This window comes from Phocoena sinus, chromosome 20 (assembly GCF_008692025.1).
Source record: "Phocoena sinus isolate mPhoSin1 chromosome 20, mPhoSin1.pri, whole genome shotgun sequence".
Lineage (NCBI taxonomy): Eukaryota > Metazoa > Chordata > Mammalia > Artiodactyla > Phocoenidae > Phocoena > Phocoena sinus.
The window spans coordinates 34,558,391-34,579,103 of NC_045782.1; the positions used below are offsets into that span (position 1 = coordinate 34,558,391).

Genomic DNA, 20,713 nt, shown 5'->3' on the forward strand with positions numbered 1-20,713 from the left:
GCCAGGCTCTCTGATAGGTCGTCCCCCTCCTCTCCCGCAAACTCTACCCACCTCCACCGCCTCCATCATCCAAGCTGGCAAGGGGGTTCCCCTGGATAGGGAGGTCTGCCCTCTCTCACAGGCAGCCGCCTCGGAGAGTCCTTCCTTCCCTCAGACCACAGTCTCTCTTGCTGCAGCTGATGTCCATTCTCCGGAAACAATCTCAGCAGGCCGTCTCTTCAGTGTGTCAGCACACTCTAGCAATACCTTGGCCTGCTCCCCTCTAAGCGAGTCAGGCACTGGGAAGTCTTCCCTTTTGTCTAACTTCACTCCCTCCTGCTGCTGCTGGACATTACTTCCCAGCTCTGAGGGAAGAATAACGTCAGGCCAAGCCCCCCACGCGTGTAACCGAGTTTCAGGAAGGGACTCTGGGGGCCTCGGGGGCATCGCGGGCAGTTCAGCAGCTCCCTGCCCTCCTTCCCCACATCCCCTGACTCTTCTAGGAACACGGTGTCCAGGGAGGGGGCCTGAGAAGCCTGGACCTGGAGTCAGGGACCAGCTGGAGAGGCAGCCAGGTCACTCAGCCAGAGGAGGGCTGGGGAGAACAGATGGCACCTTCTGTCCCTCCCCATGCCTTCCACACTGCCCGATGGCAGGAAATGCCAGTTGGCTCAGAGGTCTTGGACCTCTAAGGGACAGGGCCCAGCGAGGGGTGACCTTGTTGGGCCACATGCAAATCAGGCTCTGCCCTCTGTCCCCCCCGTCCGCCTTCACCGCTTGCAGTAACAGCAGTATATCCACGAGGTGAGCGCTCAGATGCCCCAGCCGGGCCCTCTCCGGCCTCTGCGCCTTTGCACAAGCAGTTCCTTTGGCCCGGAATGCCCTTCCCTCCCTTCTAGGTCAGGGTTCCGTTAGGCACCCTGTAAGGCCCAGTGACACGTCACCTCCTCTCTGCGTCCATTTCAACTGCCCCACAACTTTCTGATTCAACTGAAATTCACTGTGCACACATCACGGACCTGGTCCTTCCTTACCTTCTCCTCATTCAATTAGAGTAAGTCACGCATATGCATATTCACGCATAGAAAAAAGCTGGAAGGGCACCAACAAAGGGCACTTACAAAACCTTAACAGCGTTTGGCTAAGGGGAGGGTAGTGGTTGGCATTCCCTTTTATCTACTTTTCTGTGTTCTCCAGGTGTCAACGTGAACACGTCATACTTCCGCAACGAGGGGAAAAAACCCAATCAATGTTATTTTAAAATAAGACTTCGCTTTTAATTTAAACAGAGCTAACTTTTCAGCGGCTTCCTGCTCCTGCCACCTTGTAGCTCTTAGTTTGCCCTCTTCTACTCCCCCCGTGCGATCACAGGCTCCCCGAGGGCAGCTGCTGCCTGTTTAACCTAACACGGCACTGGGCTCGAAGTAGGTGTGGATGCCGCGAGTCCGAAAGGAAACCACAGTCATACCACACCTGCCACCGCCAGAAGCAAGGGCAAAAGATTTCTGCACACACGCCACTGAAGATGAACCGTGATGACGCATTTACATACCCAGTTACACAGCAAATTCTTGCTCCTCCTTCATGTGACTGGCCTCTGGCTAATGGCATTCAGTTACTTATCCCTGGACAGAGTTTCTGAGTAAACTTTACTGAGGATTTCTCTCTGCCGCTGCTGCTCTGTGTAATAAACCTTTGGTCTTTGCCCATCCAAAGCTCTCTGGAGTTGGTACTGTGCCATCCTTGCACCTATTCGAGGGTTTTCCAACATCCAAAACACGCTCACGTGTTTGGATTATATAATTTGAAGATTAGCTTCTTCCGGTGTCTGCTTCCCACAAAGTTGCCTCAGGTAAATACTACCTAACAGGTGCTAGATTTGCAGGACCAGGGCTGGTGGCAAATGCGGACATTGACCTGATTTGGGTTTTGGGCTGTGAAAATGATGATTTCTAGGCGGATCCTGTGTTTCCAGAGAACGGAGGGTGGTGAGTATAGGGCTGTGTCCCCTAGACATGGAGGCTACGAGCTTGATCTGAGTCCCTGCTCTGGCCTAACATTCCCACTTGACCGTAGGAACACCTCTACCTCTCGGAGTCCCTGTGCCTCTCCTCTTTCCCCGCCTCCCTCAAGGTTCCTGGGAGCAGGGGGCATCTGACAATGGGGAGGGAGGTGCGGGGACCTATTCAGGGGTCTCACCAGCTCTGTACCAGCTGCACCGAGGGTGTGCTCAGCACCCGGTCGGGAAGCAGGTTGATTTCTTTCATGATGTTGGCCAGGCGCACGGGTAACTCCTGCCTGAGGAAGGTGAATGAGGTTTTCTCACAGGCATTGCTGGACCCTGGTGGGAGAGGGAAGGGTGAGCTCACAGAGTTACAAAGCACTGGAGCCAGAGGACATCTTGGGGGGGGGGGCGGGGTCAGGTCACTAAATCCTTTATTTCCTTGAGGGTTCAGAAGAGAAGAGATGGAGGCATGGGACAAGGAGCCTTTCCTGACCCCCCCTGCACTGACCACCACACCACCCAGCCTAACCCTTAGAGAGGCTGCATCCTCTCCCCACCCCCAGCCGAACCCTGCTTGCCTTCAACCACAGGGAAAAGGGCCATCCTGGGCCCACTGGGAGCTGCCTCCAGCCCAAGTTATCTCACTTCTCTTTCTTTCCCTCCTAGTAGATACTCACTTCGGGAGGGTTGATCCAGGTGGGCAGAAGGGCCTGGGAAATCCATCCCTACCTTGGGATGAGCTCCCCCTGGCTGAGGGGAGCTATGCTCGGACCACCGCAGCTGCAGGGTCCCGGTGTCATCTCTGGCCCAGCTGGTCTTTATGCCCATTGTAGAGCTGCCCTATGTTAATGCCCGCCCACCTGTGAGGTAGACAGGGCCTGAGAACTGGGGCCCAAATACTTTGATCCTTGGTCTGGCTTGAAAATGAAGAGGGAGTAGAGGACTGAATGAGGCCATGGCCTAGAGTCAGGAAACCTGGGTTCTAAGTCCAGGTTCTGCTTTTAACTGTCATCCAGTGCATGTCACCATCCTTCTGAAGGTCTGTTTCCCTCACTGAACTCCAAGTGGGGGACCAAACTCTACTGTGAGCCCCTCCCTGCTGTGACAGTTCTGTTAACGGGGGTCCAGTCTGGACTGGACAGATGCTGGGGGCTGGGAGTGGGCTCAGGAGGCTTTCCTACATGGGGGGAGCTCAAACAGGGAGGGGGGTAGGCGGACAAGTCTTGGGGAACAGATGCCCTGTATCATGGCTGCCACCTCCCCGCCCCGTCCCACCAGTGACACAGCTGTAACCTAAGCCAGGCTCTGTCTCCTCAACTCTTGAGAGACCTGGGCAACCCCTCCTAATCTCCAGCTGGCACCATGGAAATTCCGTGTGAACAGACAGGGTCCACACAATGCCTGTTTCAGTCCCCACAATGGCACCGCCTTGCCACCCCCAGAACACTGATGGTAGAGGACCCTGGTCCAGGAACCCAGGGGGGCAGCCAAGGATGGGTAAGTACAAGCTACCTGACTCCATCTCATGGTTCCCCGGACCCCTGCCCAGCTGGGGTAAGGCGACCAGGCCACAGCAGATTTGATCTGCAAATGTCCTTGCCCTCTAGGACAGCTGGGAGCCAGCTCCTTCAGCGGGTGGAGGTGTACCGGCCAGGGCCTCACTCCTGTTGACTCACCTGAAAGAGCCCCCTCCCCCAAACGACCCCTCCGCGCCCACCCCTGCGCAGATCTCCTTCCAGATGGCTGCACCTCCCAGTGCTGCCTTGTTACCCCCACCAGCATCCCCCCCATTTCCTCTCTGACCTTCACTTTTAGAGTCGCCAGGACAACCCCCAGTAACCCTTTAGTGCCTGGTTACACCCTCCTGCTCCAACATCACCGCCTCACTGACCCTTCCTCTCCAAGACCCCTCACAAAGCCCAGGAAGACATCTTGGACCCTTCCTTCTCAGTGTCCCCCCCTTCCTGCTAACAGTTCAGTCTCTTCAGTAACGGTGCCCTTAACCCTTTCAAGCCCAGCGGCCGGCCCCTTCCTCCCCGTTAACCGTTTCCTGTCTGGATCCCTGCAAGCAAACCTTCCCTGTCACTCGGCCTCCCTTACCCTCCTCGTTAATCCTTCATGGCCAGGACTCCTTCACTCCACCTCCACCCCCCCCGCGGGCCCTCGCTGCCAGCCGCCTCCCGCCCACTTGTACCGAAGTCCAGAAACTGCTTCATGGAGAGCGGGGACGGGGAGAACTTGCTGAAGTGCTCGATGTACTTGGGCGCCCCTGCCAGGGACGCATTCTTCAGCAGCGCGCGGACCCAGCGCATGGCGGCGGCGGCCTCGCCTCGGGCTCGGGCTCCGGTCCCCGCGCAAGTAGCGTTGGCGCTCCGTTCGGCCCAGGTGGGCCCAGCGCCGCAACAGCCGCCTACACCCCACCCTGGCCCTGGCGGGGCTCCGAATCCCGGCCAATCGGCTCGTCGCGGCGCCCCGACGTTGCCAATGGCGGCTCACAAACAACTCCGGGAGAGCCAGTAGCCTCTCGCCCCGGCACGTGGCTGCCCCTGGGCCCACCCCCTTAACACGTTGTTTACCCGGAGCGGCCTGGTGTTTTCAAGAGGCCTCGCCGAGAGCCCGCCTCCCGGGCGTCACCACGCGCTTTCCTCCTCTGCGCCTAGCCCGGGTTAACCCCTCCCTCCCCAGAGGCCCGTTATTCCCGTTCCTCTTACACTCCTTCCTTTCCCCGCTCCCTCCCTGAATCTCCTTCACTTGCCTTCCCTGAGATTGTCCGGGTAGCTTTCAACGCATTCCTTTCCTCCCAAAGGGGTCTGATTCACCTGTCCTGAATTCCACACACCTGCTTTCCCTCAGGGGGTCTGGTGGGTTTCCAGTCCTGATGAGTGACTCAGACTGTGAATGTTTGCTAACTTCGGGTTCGGGATGCAAGCCCACGCTAATCCCTCATATAGATGTGCAACCCACCCACTTCCACAAATATCCAAGCGCTCAGGAAAAGGCGGCATTTTGCTTTTCCAGTTAAAAAACACCCAACCCCCTAACTAACGCCTAGCGGCGGCTACAATAAACTTTTCAAAACACTTTTATTTTATTACTGCCTACTCAGTTGACCCGAGAAAGCAACCTTTTCTGCACTGGGCTTCCTTAGAGAAAGGTCCTTTAAGGTGATTTCTGCTGGAGGCCGAGAGCACACCCTTGCCCAGCAGCCCGGCTCTCTCGTGGGAACATAGCGCGCCCTCTTGTGGTCGAACGCCGTAAGTCCTGTTCCCTCCACCCCTCCCGCTTTCCCCTTTGAGGTGTTTTTCACCCTTTAGTCCTTGTCTGGCACTCACCAAGTGCCTAATAGGTGCTAGGCTTATATGCTGGGAACGGGAAACATAGACAGGATTGGGACATGGTCTTTTCCCTTGATTATTTCAGTTCTCAGTTTGAGAGAGAGCTGCATAAGTAAATAATAGTTATAACAGAATGCAATTACAGCCAATGCAGAGCTATGTGCAAGGCTTCACAATGGAAGGGACTCTCTTAGCTGAATGAATAATAACCTATGTGCCAGGCACTGTTTGCATGCATCATCTCATTTAATTCTCCAGACAGCTCTACTGTGCTACTATTATCCCCATTTTATAGATGAGGAAAGACGTTCAGGGATCATTTTCAACTGCAAATCTTAAGGTGTTACTTCTCTCGCTCACAGCCTTTTGATGGCCCTCCACTTCTTACTGGAGCCTTTCTAGCTCTCACATGATCTGATTTGGCTTAACTCTCCAGTCTCATCTCTCCACATTCCCTGCTCAACTCCTAGCCATACTTAACTCTCCAGCCTCATCTCTCCACATTCCCTGCTCAACTCCTAGCCATACTTATCTACCGCCTTGAACCAGCCTCCAATCTTCCCGCTGTTGCTAATACTGTCTCTTACCCATGGATCATTCTTTCTTCTCACTTTCACCTACCCATTCTTCAGGCCCCTGACCCCCCAGGCTGGGTTATGGGCTCCCTCCAAAAGTTCCTTAGGCCTCCTGATCTAGCACTGTTTTAGCTCTTATCACACCAAGTGGTAACCATCTGCCGACTCATTTGTCTCCCCGACTAGACTTTAAGCTCCACGAGGGCAGGGCTGTATTGGTCTTATTCACCACTCTGTCTCCAGCACCAGGCACAGCACCCAGCATATTGAACGGAAAAGAAGGAGAAAAAAGAAGTTGGGGTCACTGGGAAGACAGGCCTCAGAGGAATCAGGAAGGACCACTGAACATCCCTCAGGCTAGCAATTAGGTCATTGACAACGTTGGTAAGTGCAGTCTTCAAGTTGCCCAGGAGAGTGTATGAAATACAATATGTAAAAAGCCAAGCCCTATGCCTGGCACACAGTAAATAATTAATAAATAGCAGCTATTACTATTATTATCAAAATTAAAGTAACAGGGAAAAGGCCATGACCTCTGAGGTTACATGTAAGCGACAGAAAGAGATTTCCCATGATCGTCCCCTTAGAGCTGGACTTCCGTAATGGGGCTCTGAGCTTGGATTGAATTCCTCCTGCAGAGATGGCTGAAGGGTGGTAATGGGAGTGGTGTGGTGTGGTGTATCAGTCAAGCTAGGTTAGGTGATGGGAGGTAACAAAAACCCCCCAAATTCCCAAATTTCCCACTAAATGTACAACGTGGGTTGGTGGGGGGCTGTCAAGGACTGACAAAGCTTTATCTCAACACAGGCTTCCACAGCAGCAGAGTTAGGAGAAGCAGAACTGGGAGAGTCTCCCCCAGCAATTAACTGTCTCAGCCCAGAACTGATCCCCTTCCCTCTGGCTGACAACTCGTCGGCCGGAATGGCCTCACGTGGCCTCATCCAACCAGGAGGGCCCAGGAAATGCAATCCAGCCCTGTGACCAGAGAAGAGAATTACCTTATGGATTCTTTTAGTGATATAAAAGCCAAGACCCTCTTCTGAAACTGTTCGGAGGTGCTGCAGCTCCAAGGAGCTCAAGAAGCTTGGCATTAGAAAGGGTCCTTTTCTATAAAGTGGACATTGCTGCATCTCTGCCAGTATGTTTCTTTCATGAAAGGGTAGCTGCACCGGTCCTGAAAAATGACTACTTATTCTCACAACTGTGTGTGTGAGACAGACGGTGTGTTCTTATCCAAACAGGTGCTCACGGGAGGTGGGGGGCTGGGCCTGTGAAGCTGGCCAGAGGGATGTGGAGATCCCACTTCTTTCTTCAACAGGAAGTGGTTGCAAAGGACTGGACCGAACCGCACGGAACTCTGCTCAACCTGAGCTGGGCTTTGGCAGCCCACACGTGTGTTATTCCTGGCCCAGTGAATAACCCAGATTCTGGAAAACAAACTGAGGTCTCCGGTTACTGGTTCTGAGAGCTCTGGGTAGGGGCTGGGGTTTTCCTGGAGGAATTGGACATTTCACTGTCAATCAGTGACAAATCCCAGCACAGAAAGTGAGGGGGAGGGCTCTGGTAGAGGGTGGGGAGGGCAGACAGCTGGCACAGGAAGGCAGACACGTCAGAAGGAGCCCGAGACAGCGGCTGGGTCTGAGGGCTCTGAGTAGCTGAATTGAAGAGCTGCCCCTAGGCTTCTCTGGGTGGTAATTTCCGGCCTTCTTTCTTGCCAGAGGTCACCGCCTTAGGGACAATTAACAGAAGGACTTGTGCCATGATTTAGGACAACCTTAGCGCAGCGGAGAGCTGTGGACTGTGGCTGTGGACTCAGGACAGCAGCACGTCTGGAGGAGCTGCCGCAGACTAGGTACTCCTGCCCAGAGGCTAGGACGTGGATACTATGACCTTTCAGTTTTTCCGGGCTTGGGTCACTGGTCCACCTTTTGCTCGACTCATCATGGGGCCTAGGGCTGGTTGTGGGAGAACTGAGGCAGTAAAGCAGGTTCTTGTCTGAATTTAGCCACCAGACGAGGGCTCTCGGCTCTCCACCTGTGCACCCAGCCTCACTCCACCATTCCCCGGGACTACCTGCTTCTACAGCACAGTAGCTTCCTGCTTCTTCCAGACCCTGCACTCCACCGCCTCTTCCCCAGGCCTGGCGCACTCACCACCATGAAGCCATTTTGGGTTCCATCCAGTCTACTCAGGTCTTTTCGTTCATCTCGTGTTCTGGATCTCAGTTATGTGACCATGACCATCCCTTGGACTGGGACACCCCTGAGAACAGGAGCAGGTATCTCCGCCATAGAGCTTCACCCTCCCAACCTCTATGAGCCCTGCACCTGGCTTTGTCCACCTGGGGGTCAGCTAGGTAGCATGATCCGTCAGACCGAATGGCGTTGGTGAGGCGTGGGGGTGGATGGAGGCAGCTGCAGTGTGTACAAACTGGGAGCTCTTTACTGGCTGCCGTGAGAAGCCTATATACAAAGAAGGCACGAGGAGGGGGAGGGAGCTCCCCTGCTACAGTACCATGGAAGTGGGCAGGGGTTGGGGAGGGGGCCTGCCAATAGGCAGGGGTCAGGAGAGGTTTTCTGGAACCAGCCTCAACTTCTAGAATGGGCCACAGGGGAGAAGGCAGAGCTAACCTGGCTCTGAAAGCCAAGGACAGCCAAGGACTTCACTTCTAGGTCTCCAGCCTATGGTCGGGGGTGGGGCGGGGGGGGTCTGGCTTATGTGGCGTCACGGGGCTCCCTCCCTGTTCTACATTCAAGTGTCGCTCCCTCTGTGACCTTGTGGGGGTCCCTCCAGGCCAGGATGGTAATGTAGCTGAAAAGTGGTATCTGCTCTGTATCCTTCCAACATCTCCTTGGCCCAGGACCAGTCCCCTCTTCTGTTGAGGATTCCATTGTGCTCCCAGGGCAGTCCCAGCACAGTGTGTCCCGGCTGCCTGGCACTGTGTCCATCTTTGTTTCTTAGGGCTGAATTTCCTGCTAGTGCATGGAATGGTCATGGCGGAGGACAGAGGTTTCGCAACGATTCCTGAAAGAAAGCCATCCTGGGGACCTTCCTTCTAGTTCCTTCTGCTCTTGGGTCTGAGCGTGCCAGGTCCTGTGAACACCCCCTTGGACAACCTGAGGCAGGCTCCGACTCTCTGGCATGGGTATTGGGAGCTGCACCGGGGGCCTGTCAGTAGTTTTCATCTTGAGGACAGAGTCAGTCCAGTGACTGTGGCTCACGATGGGTCCAGTGTGACAGAGGAGGTGTCACCACATTGGAGGCCTCTTCCTCCTGGCTCTGGTGGAGGCCCTTTGGCTTGGTTATGGCACAGGCAGAGGCTGGGACACGCATGTCCATGCACCATCTGGGGTGCACAAGCACAGTCCACAAGCAGTAGGACCCATATGTGCTCATATGTGTCCAGGGCACAGGGCTGCAGTGCTCAGCAATGCAAGTTCCATGGCCCCGGCCCTCCTTCGGGGAGAAGGCCATGGCTGGAGGGCACGTGCATACACTTGAAGAGGTGTGTGTGCCCGAGCCTGCTGGTGCCAGCCAAAGGCAGTAGCCCCTGTGGACCGTCAGGGCATAACTTATGATAAATAGAAGAAGGGGACACTAGGGGAGCAGGGGTGGGATCAGGGAGGATGTCAGTAGTATCGGTCGCGAGTCTGCCAGCTGGTCACCCAGTGCTTCTTGGTGGGCAGGGTGCTCCCTGGAGGTGGGTAGCGCTCCTCCTCCCGGATCCGCACCCCGTGGTACTTGGGCATGATCCGGTAATAGCGGGTCCGCTTAAAGAAGTCACACTGGAGAAGGGGAGAAGAGAAAGGCCCTTAGCATCCAGCTTTTGCGCCAGTGGGAAGATGTGCCCAGCCCCTTCCTTCCCCACCCGGAGGTCCTCAAAGCCAGGACCCCTACCCAAACACAATGCCATCTCCCTGCGCTGAGACGGGGAGGACAAGGTTCCCCATCCCAGGCCCCAGAGGAAGGAGGAGTTGAGGAAGGCAGAGAGGAGAGGGAGAGGCAGATGGAGACAGAGGGGCAGTCGCTGAGACTGCTGACGGAATGGCTGGGAGAGGTGGTGATCTACCCTGACCACAGTGTCGGGAGAGGTCAGTTTGTCACCCCAGGGGACTCCCAAGAGGAAGAGGGCTGGTTCCCAGAAGAAGGACTCTACTAGTGCCCTCCTTCTCTAGAGGTGGGGATGGGGGTGTGGAATCGCTCTGAAGTTTGTCTTGTGGCCTACAAAGATGGGGCCTGCCTTGGCCTTGACCCTTTTCCGATCCCCAGAAAGCAGAGGGGGCACAGGAGGGTTTTATGGTTCCCTCTGGGGGGTCCCAAGTCCTTGAGGGGCTCAGTGGGGAGGCTGGTGAGAGCAGACACCCCGAGCTCTCCCAGGGTGTGGAGGAGGAGGCCGACAGAGTGGCCTGTTCTTTGTGGTGGTGCTGGGGACACAGTGACGTGCAGAGAGGGCCCATAAAGGAAGAGGAGCAGACAGAACAGAGTCAGAGGTGCCAGCCAGCTGGGGGCTTGGGGGAAGGGGCCCGGAGGCCGTGTTACCCAGTGGACCAGGGGTGGGGGGCTGCCCCCCTCAGTAGTCGTCCGTCAGCCTCTCTGTCTCTGATGGCTGGCTCTTCATCTCCGCCTTCTGCCTCTTAGCTTCATACAGGGCCCGAGTGCGGGCTCGCTTGAAGAAGCCGCACTGCGGAGGGGAGGAGGTGGGGAGGGGCCATCAGGGGGGGTTGGGGGGTCCTTGCCAGCAGCACTCATGAACGGGGGCCCGGGTGCCTGGGTCCCAGCCCCAGCTTGGTGATGTAGCAGGAGCCAGAGCTCCTGGTTCCCCTTTCTGGCTTGCAGGTCCCCCCATTAACCCAGGCAGGAGCATCCTGGGTGAGATGAGGATGGGGCAGGGGGTGCGACTGGGAGCTGCGAAGAGGTAGGGGGGACTTGGGGGACGGGGGGTGAGATGGAAGTGAGGACTGCGATGAAGGGAGAGTTGGTGAGGGTCTGCTGGCAGGAGGTCCCAGAGTGGGCGTCCCAGTGGCGGGCTGGGTGTCCTAACCTTCCACAGCAAGAGGATAACCAGCCCCAGCAGCAGCAGCCCGGCACTCACAGCCACAAGCACCAGCCACAGCTCGATCTCAGCTGGCAGCTCCTCCACCAGCTCAGAGTCAATGTCCACGGAGAACTGCAGGGGGTGAGAAGGGGCTCAGCCTTGTATCCATGCCCTTAGGCCCAGAGCTCATCCCTCCTATTCCAGCTGGACCCAGGACCCTGCTTTTTTTTTTTTTTTTTTTTTTTTTTTTCAGTTGCACATATTTATTTATTTATTTAAAAATTTTTATTTATGTATTTATTTTAAACATCTTTATTGGACTATAATTGCTTTACAATGGTGTGTTAGTTTCTGCTTTATAACAAAGTGAATCAGGTATACATATACATATGTCCCCATATCTCTTCCCTCTTGCGTCTCCCTCCCTCCCACCCTCCCTATCCCACCCCACTAGGTGGTCACAAAGCACGGAGCTGATCTCCCTGTGCTATGCGGCTGCTCCCCACTAGCTATCTGTTTTACATTTGGTAGTGTACATATGTCCATGCCACTCTCTCACTTTGTCACAGCTTATCCTTCCCCCTCCCAGCGTCCTCTAGTACATCTGCGCAGGTCCCTGCTTTTTGATCTACTGCCAGTAGGGGGCACTCAGGGACTGGAAAAGCCCCTGCCCGTACACTGACAGCCGCAGATTCCTCCATCCTCCCCTTTCTCCACAGGAGCAGCCTCAGATCTGGGAGGCAGCCTGTAGTCTGGGTTTGTGACCCACACATCTGGGCTTGGGTACCAGCTCCATCCTTCACAAGCTGTGGAACCTTGGACAAGTAATTTCACCTCTCTGAATCTCCAGTTCATGCTCTCTGAGGGGATCATAATGCCTACCTCATAATCCAGTAGAGAACCAAAAGTAAAACCAAAAGCATGGGTTCTGGAGCCTGGGTTCAAGCCCTAGCTGTGTTATTCACCAGTTGTGTGACCTTGGGCAAGTCACTTAACCTCTCTGTTGTTCATCTATAAAATGGGGATTATGCTAATAATACCTACATCATCATAGGTTGCTGGAGAGGATTAAATGTGTTTAATATGAGTAAACTGCTTTGAGCAATAGCTGGTACACAGCAACACTCCATAAATATTTACAAAAAAAACAAAGAGTGCATAGCACACAGTACAATTTTTTCTTCCCCTACAATGAAGATATATATATATTATATATATATAATTATATATGTTTTATAATATGAAGTTATTTCATATATTTTAAATATACATTTATATATAGAAAAATATTTTTTCTGATGCTACATTATTATTTCTTAAAAAGTTATTTTGGGGTCTTCCCTGGTGGCGCAGTGGTTGAGAGTCCGCCTGCCAATACAGGGGACACGGGTTCGTGTCCCGGTCTGGGAAGATCCCACATGCCGCGGAGCGGCTGGGCCCGTGAGCCATGGCTGCTAAGCCTGCGCGTCTGGAGCCCGTGCTCCACAACGGGAGAGGCCACAACAGTGAGAGGCCCGCGTACCGCAAAAAAAACCAAAAACAAACAAACAAACAACAACAAAAAGTTATTTTGATTATTTTTTTTTAAAGATGACATGAAGAAAATTAAAGGTTCCCAGTAATTTTACTCCATAGAAAAAGCTATCTTCAACATATTGTTGAATCTCTTTCCATATATATATGTATAATTTTTTTAAATTTTTTTGGCCGTGCTGTGCAACATTTGGGATCTTAGTTCCCTGACCAGGGATTGAACCTGCGCCCCCTGCATTGGAAGGGTGGAGTCTTAACCACTGGACCGCCAGGGAAGTCCTCTTTCCATATTTCTAAATGTATGTGTTAAACATATATATTTTTTCTTCCACATAAATGGGATCTGTGTGTACTCTATGCACTCTTCTGCGAACTTTTTCATTATCTTTCGATGTCAATTAATAAAGATCAACCTAGTCTCTTCTGATGACTGCATAGTCATTGTAGGAAATGTACCATAATTAATTGAACCAATCTCCTACTGAAAGACATTTAGATTGTTTCCAATCTTATGCCATTATAAACAATGCTTTAAAAATATCCCCATATATTTATGTTTGCAAACGTGTCCTATTAGCTCCTTAAGATATATTACCGGGGCTTCCCTGGTGGCGCAGTGGTTGGGAGTCCGCCTGCCAGTGCAGGGGACACGGGTTCGAGCCCTGGCCCGGGAGGATCCCACATGCCGCGGAGCAGCTAAGCCCGTGCGCCGCAACTACTGAGCCCGCATGCCTGGAGCCCATGCTCCACAACGAGAGAAGCCACCGCAATGAGGAGTCTTTGCTCGCCACAACTAGAGAAAAGCCCACGTGCAGCAACGAAGATCCAACGCAGCCCAAAATAAAAATAAATAACTTAAAAAAAAAAAAAAAAAAAAAATCCATCAATTTATATTCCAATCAACAGCATTTCCTTCTACCTCATCAGCACCGGACAGCATTATTCTTTTAAATATTTTCTAATATGATAGGAAAAAAATCTTATTGCTATGATTTTTGTTTCTTTACTATTGAATTTAACATTGGTATTTCACTCTATGTACACTGCCTGTTTATCTCTATGCCACCCTTTATCTTTACATATAAAAAATATGTCGGGGGGCTTCCCTGGTGGCGCAGTGGTTGAGAGTCCGCCTGCCGATGCAGGGGACACGGGTTCGTGCCCCGGTCCGGGAAGATCCCACGTGCCGCGGAGCGGCTGGGCCCGTGAGCCATGGCCGCTGAGCCTGTGCTCCGCAACGGGAGGGGCCACGACAGTGAGAGGCCCACGTACCGGAAAAATAAATAAATAAATAAAATATGTCGGGCTTCCCTGGTGGCGCAGTGGTTGGGAGTCCGCCTGCCGATGCAGGGGACACGGGTTCGTGCCCCGGTCCGGGAACATCCCACGTGCCGCGGAGCGGCTGGGCCCGTGAGCCATGGCCGCTGAGCCTGCGCGTCCGGAGCCCGTGCTCCGCAACGGGAGAGGCCACAACAGTGAGAGGCCCGCGTACCGCAAAAAAAAAAAAAAATATATATATATGTATGTCTATCAATACTTTGTCATGTATGCTATAAACTTTTTAAAAAAGCAATGTATCATTTGCCTTTTTAGTTTCCTTACCATCTCTTTTGCTGTACACAGATTTAAAATTTCATACAGTCTCTTATAACTGATTCATTTTGCTGTACACCTGAAACTAATACAACATTGTAAATCAACTATACTCCAATAAAAATTTAAAAAATAACATAAAATAAAATTTCATATAGTCTAATTTGTCAAATATTTCCTTTGTGACTTCTGGGTTTAATAAAATAACTCCCTTTGTCTATAATTAAAGATTATTAAATTATTTCCTGAATTTTCTTCTGGTATAATAGATTTTATTTCCGATATTTAAATATTTAATCTAACTCAAATGTGTTTTTGTTTACGGTGTGAGGCAGGGGTTTGCCTTTACTTTCCAAATGTGTTCTCCCAATACTACTTGTTTACCTTTTTCGCCTGATTAAAAATGCCATCTGTATAATAAAGTAAATTTCTATCCTGTTCCATTGATCTTTCTGGCCCTTCCTATACTACCTTAATTTATTTTAGGAAATGTACCATAATGTATTTAACCAAAACGTCATTCACCTCCTATACCTACCCCCTTCATATCTCCACTTATATCCCTTTCATAACAAATTATTAGCCATTTTGTCATATTTATTCTTCCATATGTAACTCAGAATCAAGTTTGGGAACTTTCTTTTCAAGTTTCCACGGAGATGGAACATCTTCACAGAGATGTCGTGCAGATCAAATGAGCTCACGCAGAGGTTCTCAACCCTGGCTGCACAGTAGAATCACTGCGGGGTACTTTTTAACATACCAACACTGGGGTCCCACCTCCACAGACTCAGATTTCATTGATCAGGGGTGTAGTCCAGACACCAGAAGTCCTCCAGAGGATTCCAATGTGCTGCCGAGATTGAGACCACATAGCTAAAGCGTGTGGACATGCTCTGAAAAGATGCCCTGTTCTCCCATGCCCTGGCCAGGCACTGCTGTCTCCTAGCACAATCACTCACCCGCACCGTCTTGTTCTCCATGTTGATGGTGGGGACGCTGGTTCGGAGGAACAGGGTGGCCCAGCTGGCTACCCTGACTCGGTCAAAGTCTTTGTAATCCTGGAGGGGGGGAAGGATGGGTCAAAAGAAGCAGCTGAAGCCCTTCTGAGCCTCTCTCCTGACCCTCCCTCAGGGTCAACAACAACCCCCAGGACACCATCCCCCGCATCCTTAAGCAGCACCCAAAAGGACCTGACACCAGGCCTCTCCTCCACACACGAACACACGTCATTCATTCATCTGTGCGTCAGGTCCTGTGCTGGATGCTGGGGACAGCAGAGACAATGAAGGTCACAGTCTAGGTCCGGCCTGTGGGCTAAATCTGGCCCATGACCTGCTTTTGTAAATAAAGTATTTCTGGCACATAGACACGCCCGCTCATCTGTTATTGTCTGTGACAGCTTTGTGCTACTGGGCAGAATCGAGTAGCCGCAACAGAAAGCACGTGGCCCACAGAGCTGCAAAGACGTTTCATCTAGTCATTTACAGAACAAGTTTGGTCTAGGTGGCACAAGACGGCTGGCACCGCAACCCAGAGCAGAGCACGGTGAGCGGCATGTGTGGTTTCTGAGAAAGTTCTGTGCGTGTCCAGAGGGGAGAGGTCATTTTCAGCTGGAAAAGTCAGAGAAGACCTCGCTGGTGGTCTCTTGGGGGAGACTGTGAAGCGTGAACAGAAGTTTGCATGCAGAGATAAGAGAGGCGAGCCGGCGTCCGGGGGAAGGAACAGCACGGACTGAAGCGGGGAGGTGGGAAGGCAATGGACACGTGACAGAATAATGAACATGTGAGAGAAGGTCATCTTGGCCAGAGACAAACTTATGTCATATCCCCCACACAGATGCCCGGACTAACACTGACACAGTAACAGGTGCACAACCCAGCATGTATCGATCTCCATGCAGTCCCTGACACACACTTGGGCACACACATGCACTCCAGCCTCATCCTCTTCCTGTTGCTCTCCCTGCCCGGATGGGTGGCAGTGGAGACCTCCAGACCCCAGCACTGACCTCGATGAAGGTGCTGTTCCACACTCGTGCCTGCACTGTCACGTTGGTGATGACGGGGGCATCAGGAATCCGGCACTCCAGCCACACACAGCGGGTGTGGTCACCGCCACAGCTCTGAGGCGGGCAGGGCACACAGAACACGAGCCAGTCTGGGTCTCTAGATTCTTCAGACTTCGCCCCTGGCTCCGTCCCACCCATGGCTGACCTGCCCTAACCCTTTCAGTCACGCACACTGCACTTGCGTGTTTAAGGCACGTTCTTTGGGCCAGGCATACATAGACGCCAGCGACAGGGGGAACGGGAAATCTGATCCTTGTTCGTGTAAATGGGGCCCAATCCCAAACGCCACCTTTCCAATGCCTTCCCACGCTGAGCCTTTGTTCCTGCCGGCTCCCTCTACTTGGAAGGCCACTTCTCCCTCTCCACCCAGCTAGACCTCAACTTGCTGCCCAGGCCTGCTCCCCTCTCCCTTCTGACAGAGGGCGCCCCGCACCCTGTCTTCATCTTGCCTCTCCCCATTCCCAGCCCTAATGATCAAAGCTTTGAGCAGCTATGTCACCCTCAACAGGTTGGGGCTCCTGGGAACAGAATCAGTATTTCTCCCTTCAGTCCACTGTACTGGCTGCTCCCCAACACAAGGCAAGGGCAGCGGGGTCCCTCTGAGGGCAGGAGATGAGTCCCTCCCCCTGACTGGAGGCTCCTGAAGGCAGGGGCCACATCACCTCATCAGACTGGGTTCTCCTGGGGCGTAGCACCTATCTCCCTTGCTTCGTGTGCACCCTATGATGGGTGGGCGCAATCCCCTCCAACCTTGCCCCGGTCACTCACCAGCTGGATCTCAGACTTGGCTTTCTTGGCAGCAGCCAGAGTGACCGGCAGGGGGCCCTGGCCTCCCCCGGGGTCCAGTTGTCGCCGCCTGCGTTGTGGAGATGGCGGCCTGTCCCCAGGAACCTGAAGGGGGAAGAGGTGATTTGTTGGAGGGAGGATCAAAGGTGAGGAGAGGAGGAAAGGGCAGGTGGAGGGGCAGGCCCCAGAGGTGTAGGAGGGGAGGGAGAGGAAGACGCTGGCCTTTCTGCCCTGCAGCTTGCAAAGGAAATGAGATGCAAGTGAACGCTTCCCCTGGTGTCCTTACAGAGAGAGTGAGGTTGAGAGGGTTGACAAGGTCTCCAGGTGGCCGGCAGTGCCAGGACCCACTGCCGTGGACCGTGATCTCCGTGGGGTATAGCAGCCACTTGCCATTGCTGACTTCATAGGGCCACTCCAGCCCCAGGATCAGGGTACCAAGGGCTGCCAGCCCTTCCCCCACTGGGCCCACCTGCGGGTACAAGGGGTGTCATGGCTACTGTCTCCTGGAAAACCACCTCCATCTCACCAACCCCCACCCTCACACCCTCAGACCCTGGACCCAGAGGTCCCCTTACCTGGAACTCATACTTGAGAGGGCTTCCCACATCCTCCACAGTTTTCATGCCAGACTCACCCATCACTGTCCCCCCAAAGAAGCTTTGTAGCCGGTGACTCACCCTAGGGGTAAGAAAGATGCTGGAGTCACAGGGGATGGGAGGGGCCCTTGCGGGGGCGGGGGCACCAAGGTTAACTACAACTCCTCTGATATCAGGCAGACCTGAGATAAACCCCAGCTCTAGCATTTACTAGCTGTATGGCCTCAAACAAGTTGTTTATCCTCTCTGAGCCTCAGTTTCTTCATCTGTAAAGTGGGGTTAATCTGTTAAGCAGGGTCACTATATAATGGGGCTGTTGTGAGAAGACAATGAGATGATGTATATAAAATTCTTAGCATTGTATATACATGCCACATCTTCTTTATCCATTCATCTGTTGATGGACACTTAGGTTGCTTCCCCTAGAGTCTGTCATACAGAGGGAAGTAAGTCAGAAAGACAAAAACAAATACCGTATGCTAACACATATATATGGAATTTAAAATTTTTAAAAAAATGGTCATGAAGAACCTAGGGGCAAGACTGGAATAAAGACACAGACCTACTAGAGAATGGACCTGAGGACACGGGGAGGGGGAAGGGTAAGCTGTGACAAAGTGAGAGAGTAGCATGGACATATATACACTACCAAATGTAAAATAGATAGCTAGTGGGAAGCAGCTGCATAGCACAGGGAGATCAGCTCGGTGCTTTGTGACCACCTAGAGGGGTGGGATAGGGAGGGAGGGAGGGAGGGAGACGCAAGAAGGAAGAGGTATGGGTACATATGTATATGTATAACTGATTCACTTTGTTATAAAGCAGAAACTAACACACCATTGTAAAGCAATTATACTCCAATAAAGATGTGGGGTTTTTTTTTCGTGTGTGTGTGTGTGGTACGCGGGCCTCTCACTGTTGTGGCCTCTCCCGTTGCGGAGCACAGGCTCCGGACGCGCAGGCTCAGTGGCCACGGCTCACGGGCCCAGCCGCTCCACGGCATGTGGGATCCTCCCGGACCGGGGCACGAACCCGTGTCCCCTGCATCGGCAGGCGGACTCTCAACCACTGCGCCACCAGGGAAGCCCTCCAATAAAGATGTTTTAAAAATATATATACCCTTAGCACAACAAGCTCTCATGAAATGGCAGGGCCACACCAACACCTTAGCCCCAGAGTTTCTGATTCCTCCACTGCTACCTGCTTTGCAAGGAGAATAATAGTAACAATAGTGATGTTGTTATGTCTTGGCCTAAGGATACCAAGCCAGGAGAGGTGTCTCAGAGGAGCTTGAGAGACACCTTAGGCAGGGGAGACCCTAGCTCAGGCCCAGCAGGCTGGGGTTGCGGGGAGTGGTACCCACATGCTGAGCGAGGCCTGGAGTGTGTAGTCCACCAGCAGAGTCAGGGTTATGGGCCACAGGTCATCCTGGTGACTTGACCTGGGGAAAGAATGGGGAGGGCAGGGGAGGAATGTGTCAGCTGAGGCTGGGGTGGGGGGGCCCAGGACATCTCAAGCCCGACATAGCCTGGCTTCTCGAGGTCACTCACGTGGAGAGCTGCAGCTGTGCCTGGAGTTCCCTTGTGTGCAGGGTCACCCCAATGACCTCGAAGGCAATGAGCAGCTCCATCTGCCATGAGGGTGAGGGAGGCAGAGAGGGGCGTTTGGGGCCAGGCAGGGGTGAGGCCATGGGGAAGCGAGAGGCTGAATGCCACGCTAAGGAGTTGGTTCTCTGGCCTCCTCCTCCCATTCGGGGTGCGGTCTCCCACTGCCACCTGTCTCCATTTTTCCACCTTCCTAGCCCCTTCTCTTTCCCTTTTCCCATTCTCTTCTGTTAGTAATATCTCTGCTACTTTTGAGCCACATGACCTTGAGCAATCACTGAAACTATATAAGTCCATGTTTCCTTTCTGTAAATCAGCATCTACCTCCTCAGAAGGTTGTGAGAATTATATCATATAAAAGAAGCACAGCCTTGGGGTCAGGGCCTGGCACATAGTAGGTGCTCAGCAAAATCGGTTTCCTCACCTCCACCTGCTCTAGCTTTGTGCATAGCTCCCTAGTGGCCCCATTTTTCTGTCTCTGGGTCTCTCCCCACCCCCTACTGTATCCCCCCCGCTCCTCCACTCTGGCTCTTTGCTTCAAGGAGGCCTGGGAAGCAGGCAGGCAGAGTGAAGATAAGGAACTCATCAGAGGAGTAGCCTGGGACCCACGGGGTTGGGAGGGTGTGGTCGGCGCTCACCCTCTGGTTCCGTTTGAAGGGGTTCCCCAGCTCGCAAACGATGGTCATGGTCTCGTTGGCTTGGCAAGCTCCAGGCTGAAGAAAGAAGACAAATTACGTCTGGGTGGTCAGACTAGGGCTTGTCCCGCCCCTCTCCTGTGGTACAGGGCCTGAAGCCCTAGAGGCCTGAGAACCCATGTGTTCCCCTAGCAGCAGAGACGCTGCAGGCACCTGAGGAAGCCCAGCCTAGAGGAGTTGGGGGGGGGGGCGGGGAACACATGGCAAATGACAACACATGTACATGACATGTATGAAGGATGCCTATACGTGGTGGAGCCGTGATTGGGCTCCGAGGGGGCGGAAGGCACTCACGGGGCGCACTGAGGACAGCAGCAGGGCGGGAGGCACCGCCAGGGTGAGCAGCGCCTCGTGGGCGTCTTCCCCAGCCCGCTCCCGGCTTGGGGTGTTGGTCAAGTTGAGGCTCAGCAGCAGTTTTCGGAAGTCTCTACTGTACGGGAGCCTGAGAGGGGAGGAGCCCCGGGCTGAGCCCAAAGCCCCGCCCCCGGGCCCGCCCCAGACGTGTTAGGCCCCGCCCCCCAGAAGAAAGCCCCTTTTCTGGCCAGGGAAGGCCAGTCTTAACAGCTCCCACCCCGCTAATTAAGGTCCCTCCTCTCCGATTCGCCTCTCTCTGAGACGCCTCCCCTCAGATCTTACCAGTTCTCTCCCCTCTTCCAGACCAATAGGGCCCCGCCCCTCAACTCCCCAAAGCCGGTGAAGTCCGCCCCACCCTTGGCCAATCCCCGCGGTCCAGAGCGCACCTGCTCAGCCGCTGCCCCAGCTCAGACACGAAGGCCGCCTGCATCTGCAAGTTGCTGTCGCACTTGTTGTCCGGCCCGCACTCCTTCTGGAACTGGACCTGGGGGTGGTCGGAGGCGTGGAGGGCCCACCACTCACAGCGCCCTCTGGCCCCACAGCTCTCCGGGT

The 20,713-nt window shown here is 53.5% G+C and overlaps 2 protein-coding genes across 7 annotated transcripts in view; both read right to left on the bottom strand.

Moving 5' to 3' along the window:
- The window catches only part of PDK2 (pyruvate dehydrogenase kinase 2), a 27,682-nt gene extending 23,218 nt beyond the window's left edge, over positions 1–4,464 (bottom strand). For 2 of the 3 annotated variants that reach the window (XM_032617906.1, XM_032617905.1), the window contains exons 1-2: positions 4,179–4,464; positions 2,179–2,320 (exon numbers count right to left, since the gene is read on the bottom strand). In XM_032617906.1, coding sequence (XP_032473797.1) covers positions 2,179–2,320; positions 4,179–4,296 — 260 coding nt within the window. In that variant the 5' untranslated portion in view covers positions 4,297–4,464. The remainder of the gene's footprint in view (positions 1–2,178; positions 2,321–4,178) is intronic. The other variant, XM_032617907.1, reaches the window with a different exon arrangement.
- Positions 4,465–5,050: 586 nt separating this feature from the next.
- Positions 5,051–20,713, bottom strand: part of ITGA3 (integrin subunit alpha 3) — a 32,915-nt gene continuing 17,252 nt past the window's right edge. Inside the window, exons 14-26 of one of the 4 annotated variants that reach the window (XM_032616051.1) lie at positions 20,548–20,645; positions 20,102–20,249; positions 19,751–19,825; positions 19,059–19,138; positions 18,872–18,949; positions 17,488–17,590; positions 17,199–17,381; positions 16,895–17,017; positions 16,067–16,180; positions 15,018–15,116; positions 10,987–11,061; positions 10,434–10,575; positions 5,051–9,679 (exon numbers count right to left, since the gene is read on the bottom strand). In XM_032616051.1, the coding sequence (XP_032471942.1) occupies positions 10,465–10,575; positions 10,987–11,061; positions 15,018–15,116; positions 16,067–16,180; positions 16,895–17,017; positions 17,199–17,381; positions 17,488–17,590; positions 18,872–18,949; positions 19,059–19,138; positions 19,751–19,825; positions 20,102–20,249; positions 20,548–20,645 (1,287 nt within the window). In that variant the 3' untranslated portion in view covers positions 5,051–9,679; positions 10,434–10,464. Of the gene's footprint in view, positions 9,680–10,433; positions 10,576–10,935; positions 11,062–14,330; positions 14,909–15,017; positions 15,117–16,066; positions 16,181–16,894; positions 17,018–17,198; positions 17,382–17,487; positions 17,591–18,871; positions 18,950–19,058; positions 19,139–19,750; positions 19,826–20,101; positions 20,250–20,547; positions 20,646–20,713 lie in introns of those variants that run through there. The other 3 variants (XM_032616050.1, XM_032616049.1, XM_032616052.1) reach the window with 3 other exon arrangements.